Source organism: Sinocyclocheilus rhinocerous, unplaced genomic scaffold (genome assembly GCF_001515625.1).
Source record: "Sinocyclocheilus rhinocerous isolate Xijiao unplaced genomic scaffold, SAMN03320098_v1.1 scaffold2252, whole genome shotgun sequence".
In the NCBI taxonomy this organism is placed as follows: Eukaryota; Metazoa; Chordata; class Actinopteri; order Cypriniformes; family Cyprinidae; genus Sinocyclocheilus; species Sinocyclocheilus rhinocerous.
In genome coordinates this window covers 765,957-774,351 of record NW_015650091.1, presented here as the reverse complement: position 1 = coordinate 774,351, position 8,395 = coordinate 765,957, and the positions used below count along the sequence as shown (strand labels likewise).

General features: G+C 38.6%; 1 protein-coding gene across 1 annotated transcript in view; it reads left to right on the top strand.

Moving 5' to 3' along the window:
- LOC107711526 (spermine oxidase) overlaps positions 1 to 7,202 on the top strand; it is an 18,332-nt gene extending 11,130 nt beyond the window's left edge. The window contains exons 3-7 of the mRNA XM_016516514.1: positions 83 to 309; positions 2,171 to 2,344; positions 3,452 to 4,151; positions 5,780 to 5,940; positions 6,694 to 7,202. Coding sequence (XP_016372000.1) covers positions 83 to 309; positions 2,171 to 2,344; positions 3,452 to 4,151; positions 5,780 to 5,940; positions 6,694 to 6,846 — 1,415 coding nt within the window. The 3' untranslated portion in view covers positions 6,847 to 7,202. The remainder of the gene's footprint in view (positions 1 to 82; positions 310 to 2,170; positions 2,345 to 3,451; positions 4,152 to 5,779; positions 5,941 to 6,693) is intronic.
- The last annotated feature ends 1,193 nt before the right edge of the window (positions 7,203 to 8,395 follow it).

The following is an 8,395-nucleotide window of genomic DNA, read 5'->3' as shown; positions in this document are numbered from 1 at the left end:
ATATATATTTTTTTTTATATATTTTATTTTTTATTTTTTATTTTTCATCTTTTTAAGGTAGCTAATTTCCCTCTCTCTACAGGTAAAACCACTTTGGAACTTGGAGCAACCTGGATCCATGGGGCAAATGGGAACCCCATCTACCACCTGGCTGAGGACAATGGGCTGCTGGAACACACCACAGAGGAGGAGAGGAGTGTGGGCCGCATCAGCCTCTACACCAAGAATGGTGTGGCCCACTACCAGACCAACAATGGCAGGCGGATCCCAAAGGATCTGGTGGAGGAGTTCAGTGATCTGTACAATGAGGTAATGGAAGAGAGCCGAGTGTCCTTTTGGTGGAACCTTTTGGTGTAGCCTCCTGTGGATTATAAGGCTTGAATAACTTAATGCAGTATGGCCCTGTTTTCATTTGGTATTAAGAAGCATTTTCGGTGATCTAATCATGAATGGTCAGCCGAGATGCATTTCCGTTTCCCTTACAGATAGCGTTTCCACTACAAATGTGATGTGGTCAAATGCGTTTTTTGACTACCTCCATGTTTGTTTCCATTAAAGATCTTAATACCAGGTGGAAACAGGGCCATACTTCATTTGTGTTCCCACTATCTTGTTTTACAAAGCAGAAGTTATTTCCCTCTAAAAGACATTTTGAAATTCTGTTGTATGGGCTTTGCTAATTAATGGCCTCACTCTACCTGAAAGAGTCTAGAGAATATTAACATTTTTGTAGCTTAATATACCAGCTTAACATTTTGTTGGTTAACTATAACTGTTACTTTGCTACTGTCTGTCGAACAAACTGCTAAATCTTGTGACTCTGCCCTCACGTAAAGTAGTTATTTTTTTTGTCAGAGAAAGCATTTTTCACTTCAAGCTCACAGCTGCCAGAGTAAAATTTGTGTTCTGTGGTTGTTACCTCATCCTGAGCTGCTGTTTTCAGTATGAGCCTTTCTCCCTCTAGATCTCTCTCACTGTCTTTTGCAAGATCCCTGTCTTTTGTTTGCTACTAACCCTTTAGGTGCCAGGGATTTTTGGAAAAATGCTGGATTTTGACATCAAGATTTCAAAAGCTTGTGGCTTGAAAGGGCTTAAAGATAGATATCTACTGTAAATGCTATTTCCTCGAACACTTTGAATAGGAACGTGACTTAATTTTGGTCTAGAATCGAAGTACTACATGTCTGCCATCTAGTGGTAGGGAATACAAATGAGATATTACACCATATTAGGAACTACAGTCTATTTTATTAAGTATGACGTCTTGTCGCAATTTTGCGACTTTGGCGCTTAGAGGGTTAATATTTCTTAATTTATTTTTAATAATTTTGCATCTGACAATCTAGTGTCAAACCCCGTTATGAATATAACAAATATCTTTGCAATTTAGGCTAATGAAAGAGAAAACCACTTAAAGGGATTGTTCACCCAAAAATTAACTCATCATTTCATCATGTCATCATTTATGGCGCTTTTCCACTGCGTGGTACGACTCGGCTCTCGTTTAAAGGAAGTTTTTTTTAAAAAGTAATGCGAACAAATGGTACTGCGGTGGCTGTTGCTGGCTATTTAAATCTAGCGTGTTTGGTGTCTCTTGTCACAAATCCAATGACGCAGGTAGGGACGATTCTTTCTGACCAATCAGTGATCTGTAGTGTTCACACGTCACATTTTAGTATCAGTACGGCTCGCTTGGAACCTCAATCGAGGTGGTACTAAAAAAAAAAAAGTACCAGGTCCCAGGTACTGTACCCAGTGGAAAACCACCAAAAAGTGAACCGTACCGAGCCGTACCATGCAGTGGAAAAGTGCCATTAGACACCCCCATGACGTTCCAAACCTGTATGGCTTTCTTTCTTCTGTAGAACACAAGATATTTTGAGAAATATTTCATTGTTTTTTTTGTTTTTTCCATGCAATAGAAGTCAATGGTCACGGACATTCTTCAAAACTTCCTCTTGTATACAAGTTTGGAACAACATGAGGGTGATGACAGTTTTCATTTTTGAGTGAACTATCCTTTTAAAGTTATGCAATATTTTGACCCTAGTGTATTCCAGCCTCATTAACTAATGCAATTAAACCCTTGTTTGTGGTAAGGATAGCTTCATGATCTGATGACTCTACGATTTCTCGCCCTTAATCTTGTTGAACGACCTCCTTTCTGCAGGTGTATGAGCTGACTCAGGAGTTCTTCCAGAATGGAAAGCCTGTGGGAGCCGAGAGTCAAAACAGTGTGGGGATCTTCACACGAGATGTGGTGCGCAAGAAGATCATGCTTGACCCTTATGACTCAGAAAGCACCAAGAAACTCAAGTTATCTATGCTACAACAGTACCTCAAGGTGGGCAGGGCTCTAATGTTTTGAAGAGATTTTTCATAAGAAAATTGTGGTTAGTTTAGCCGCAGAATAGTTAAAAATCAAGATATCTATAGACCTGATTTTGAAATTATAGGTGTGGCATCTTGTTTGCCATCTCCGTAACAAGCCACAACCAGAAGTTCCTGTTGTAAGCAGATTTACTGCATCTCTATGACAACATAAAACACATTGCATGTGTCCTCACCTTTGCAAGATAACTGACTTCAAGCTCACTGCCATGCATGCTTCCTTCCCACTCTTTTGCAACAGTGAGTTTCTCTTGCGAAATACTGTAGACTTCCACCCACAGAGGTATGGATTCCAAACGTACTACTGTTTTAATCATTTAATCATCAACCCACACTTTGACCTAGACTCACAATAGGCTTGTATTTACAATTAATGGAACAATTCAACTTCTTTATTAACATCACACAGCCCTGTTGAAAAAAACAGCATATGCTGGTTAGGTATGTTTTGAAGCATGGCTGCTGGTTTGAGCTGGTCATGATCTGGTTTAAGCTGGTCCTAAGCAACTAGCTCCTGCTCAGGACCAGCTCATGACCAGCTAAGGACCAGCTTAAACCAGCTCAAACCAGTAGCCATGCTTCAAAACATATATAGCATATGCTGTTTTTTTCAACAAGGAGTACCATTTGTCCCGTTTAGTCAGGCTGTTCACAGAAATTCTGCTAGTAGCAAAAGCCCTGGATTACTGCGGTAAAAGTAGGACTTAAGTAGGACACTTAATGCCATCCTGTAAGGCTAAAGGTTATGGGAGGAAGGGGCAGGACCAGAAAAAGCACTCACCTGGCTGTATGCCTGCTAGACTATGTTTGCCTGTATTTGTTTACAGCAGTATAGTTTAGAACTGTAACCTTAGAGTAAATGGTGTGTTTAGCAGAGCTCAAGCATTTACTGTGTGAAAACAAAGTAAAAACAGTAGTAAATGAAGCAATGCAAGGCTATACATAAAGTGAATGGTCACAATCAAAATCAGTAGACTTCAGTTTTGGTTACAAGAAGTACCTTAACAGCAAGTTTTCTGTGCAATTTCTTCTTTTCTTAATATTTTCATCTGTGCCTCAGGTGGAGAGCTGTGAAAGCAGTTCCCCCAGCATGGATGAGGTGTCTCTAAGTGAGTTTGGTGAGTGGACTGAGATTCCCGGCGCTCACCATGTCATTCCTGCTGGTTTCATTAAAATTGTTGAGATCCTGGCTCAGGACATCCCAAGTCGTGTCCTCCGCCTCAGTAAGCCTGTCCGCCGCATCCACTGGAACTGCAGCTCCCATGATACAGAGGAAATTGTAGATCAGGTTGACCATAACCAGGACCAACGGCCAAGCCATTCTCCGGTCTGTGTGGAGTGCGAAGACGGCGAGTGTCTGCTGGCAGACCATGTGATCGTAACGGCCTCTCTTGGGGTTCTGAAGAAAGCTCATGAGACTCTCTTCTCCCCAGGACTACCACTAGACAAGGCACAGGCCATCCAGAAACTGGGCATTAGTACTACTGACAAGATCTTTCTGGAGTTTGCAGAGCCCTTCTGGAGCCCTGAGTGCAACAGCATTCAGTTTGTGTGGGAGGACGAGGCACAACTGGAGAGCCAGGCATACCCAGAAGAGCTGTGGTACCGAAAGATCTGCAGCTTTGATGTGCTGTATCCACCTGAACGCTATGGCCACATGTTGAGTGGCTGGATCTGCGGAGAAGAGGCCCTGCGCATGGAAAGGTGTGACGATGAGACTGTGGCGGAGATATGCACCGAACTACTGCGCCAGTTTACAGGTCAGCATATGCGCAAGAATAACACCGTAATTCACAAGTTCACACTTACATATAATAAACAGAGTAAAGGTTATGCGTATTTGACATGCTGTCTCGAAATTTGGCCCGAACCCAGAGTACCCACCCCCCCAGGATTTTAATGCAAACAAGTTTGCCATCCAAACAAGGAGTCAGAGTTTTGTCACATGCACATTTAACTGGTCATATTAATGCTGTCTGCTTGTCATGCTTTTAAGTTATATTTATCTGTGACAAGAAGGCCCATATACCTCTGACAAGGTCAGGTCTCTAGTGTAAATGTATCGACAATGACTCTACAATCTTTCACACCACCTTGGAAACTTTACTGTAAACAACTCTGGTTTCTCTTCCACTGTAACCCTTTCATGACAGAACACAAGTCAGATATAAGGGTCAATGCACACATCCTCTGTAGATGATGTCAACAGACTGGCATGCCTCTTAACTAGGTCAGACTGTTTTAATCCAGATCCACAGCAGGTTCCCCTCCCATCTGCCCGAGTCCTATATAATTAGTATGCTGAAATTGGATTTGGTCACACCTTACCACTGATAATTGAAAGGTTCCCTAATTTCTGTCATTGTATGACAGTAGACTTAAGATTAACTTCCCTTGTTCAACACATGTCCACTCAACCCATACCACTAAAACAAACATAGATCAGCATAAAAGAGCAGTACTTCAAAATTTTTACACTTTAAACAGGGTTTCCGCGGGTCCTTAAAAATCTTAAATTTAGTTGTATCAAAAGTTGTATCTTAAATGGTACAATAAAGTCTTAATTATGATTTCAAGAGGCCTTAAATTTAGGAACGGAAAGAAAATAATTGTGATACGACTTAATGTGACGATGAAACTTAAAAAGGCTGTGATTTCATTAAATAAACATAAGCGCTGCTTGTTTCAAAGTCAGGAGTTGTGCTGCTGTGTGTACTGCGGTTACCGGGGAAACTGGTATATTTATGCCGTTCCAAAAGCGTCACCTGCTGGCAGAGAATGAATTAGCATTTTTAATAATGCTGTTTTTGTTCAGACCAATGTAAAAATCAACCCATGTTTTTATGTAGCAGCGAACTGGTGGATCGACAAGAATATAATGCATTATTAAAATCGAAACAATTAAGACACTAAAATATATTTTGATGTTATTTTATTAATAAAATAATTGATTGATAATAATTGTTTAAATTAATATAATAATTGATACTTCTGACTCATCCATTTTCTTAAAAATGGTTTAAAGGGTGAAATGTGAAATTTGTTTATTTATTTACTTTATTTTTTATGAAAACCTATATCTGAACTGTAAATCATGCTTTTTACGGTCATTTTACAGTTTAATGATAACATAGACGTTGCCCTACCCTGCTACTATATGGTATTAATAATATTTGTGCAGGTCTTAAAAAAGGTCTTAACATTTTTTAAATTTGAGCTTAAAAATCCTGCAGATACCCTGTTTAAAAGAAAGAAGGATTGTCTGGGTTTAATGTTGTAGCAACAATATGCACAAGTTTAAGATACATTTAAATGTTTTTCTTTTTAATCAATTAGTAGCGTTTGGCAAATAGTCAATTTATTTTCATATGTTTGATGTTTCTAACAGGGAACCAGAATATTCCGAAACCAAGGCGGATCCTGCGCTCCTCATGGGGCAGTAATCCCTATATCCGGGGTTCTTACTCTTTCACTCGAGTTGGCTCCAGTGGCAGAGATGTGGAAAAGCTAGCTGAGCCCCTGCCTTATATTAAGAACACTAAGGCTCCGGTGAGTTGAAATTTCCACTGAGTTGTATAAACTATTAAAGCAAATTTTGCACAATTGCAGTACACGCTTAACATAGTTAAGGTATCAGAATTTATGCAGTAAAATATATACTGCATATCTGAGTATCGCTGCTCTTTATAAGTGCATGTTCACATGGTGGGCAAATAAGTGAATGCTGGGTAAATTATGGTTTTTGTTTCCATTAACTTATCTGGCAATTAAACCAAAAACATCAGGTGCCCTGACTGCCCCCTGCAGGGCATAAGACTTGTTTCTGATTATTTTAAATCAAAAGACATTTGAATCCTGTTTAGAACTGCTTATATGGCCTCTTCACCACTTGTCATTGTTCAAATTTCCCATGACTGCTCTAAAGTCAGGCTGAGCCGAGTTGCTTGCGTGGAGGTTTTTATAAATGCGTCTTGTTGAGCTCTGCAGAACTGAGACTGAAATTTGAGTCAGATGAGAAGTTTGAGTTGTACAAGGGCCAGACAAACACATACATATACGCATAAGCATAAGCATACAAACATGCTCTGGCCAATTAAGGGTCTGAAAGGAACAGTCTGACCCCACAGACTGCACACTGCACAAAAAGAACAAGAGGCTAGAGACTGTTAAATCACTTTTCTATAGCAGAACGATTGAGACTCATGCTTAAAATAGCTTACTGGGCCCCAGGGCAGTAATGTTGTAGAGCATATGTTTGGTCAAGATAACTTTTGTTGTTCTTTTCTTTTCATCTTTCCAAAGCCACTACAGGTATTGTTTGCTGGGGAGGCCACCCATAGAAAATACTATTCCACTACCCATGGTGCTTTGTTGTCAGGGCAGAGGGAGGCCAACCGCTTAATCGAGCTGTACCAGTACTCCTTCGGTGAAGAAACCACAAAGCCTAACATTTAAAATAATCGCAACAGAACAAGAACCACTTACTAGTGACAAAAACAAATGTGTTATGTGCTATCTGTATTTCAAATAATGAAATTATGTATGAAAACCTAGTAGGGGCATTAAACTAATAACAATAAATCCTCTTTATACTGTATTTAGATTAGCACTCTGTAGATTTTACTTGAGATGTACTGTACAAGGCAGCCATGTGGCGCTTTCTCTAGTCCTTATCCTTTTTTCTTATTATTTTTAATCCATGTTAATATGTTTCTATAATTTAACAATTTTTGTAAGTGCCTTCTGTATTTAATGTTGTCTTTAAAAATTTAACAGAAAAGACTTGATATGAATAAAGTGTATGTTAATGTGAAGAAAAATGTGTTTTCTTTCCAAGTCTGTTTCAGCTTATTATTCAAATGTCTTTTTATTTTATTCTTCTCTTACACAAGTAAATTTCTTTGAAATACAGTGATTGAACTAACTTGCCAGGCTTCCAGGATTTTGGTCTTTTTTTATGTAGTGCATTGTCTTGTGCCTAGTGCAACTGCAGATTTTTTTTTTCACTGTTTTGGCTCAGTATAACTAGGCAGTGCATTGTAGCCTCTTTAACGGTCTGCTCTATTTTAAAAACCACAGTAAGCCACAAGATAAAAAAAAAAAAAATTCTAAGCGACCTCAAGGAGGCAGTGTCGACCTGAAAAATTAAGATTTTTAAAATTTACTGGCTTAAGACAAGAGAGACCAAAAAACAAAAAAAAAACAAAACAAAAAAACAACACCGGTGAAAGACCTCATTTTAAATTGCACAACAAATAATAAAAGGTGAAAATTGTAGGGAAAAGAAGTTCAGACTTTGTCACTAGAAAATCTATTGGCTAAAAAAAACAAAGGGGGTTAAATACGAGAGGTGCTGACCTTACTAAAGGGATAGATGTGGAATCAAGTATATAAATAAAGATCTGAACTCCATTTTACTTGGTGGCAGTATTATACCAAAAGCTGGTTTGCTATCTGCCAAAAAAAGAAGATTCTCAATGTGGGTGAAGTTAATGTAAGTTTGTAATTTAAAGTTAATACACATTTACATTAGATGTTTGTGAATTGTAAAGTTCAGAGTATTTTAATGAAGTTTGGTTCCGCTTAAATAAGATGTCCTGATAAAACAGATGCCCGTGGCGTTGATGGCCCAACCACCCCTAGTGGTCAGGAGCGTTGTGGTTTAATTCTGTTGTGAACTTTTGTATGCTTTTAAATGTATAAGTGTTATGCACCTATGTGCCATATTGTCAAAGTTTATCAGTGAATATTTTAGCTTCCCAGGATTTAATTAGGCCATTTTACATAAATTACTAACATACCAAATTACAGATGACTATATTGGGTTCATGTTACATTAAATTTTTTTTTTTTTTTGTGGAAATGGTGTTCATAGCGATATATTATTATTATTATTTTAATTGTTTATTCTTAGAAGTAGCCTAATTTCAGTCTCCTGATTGCCGTTTGAGTTCCATATGAGTTGAATGCCTCTAGTGATTCTGAGATTAATGTATTGACTGCC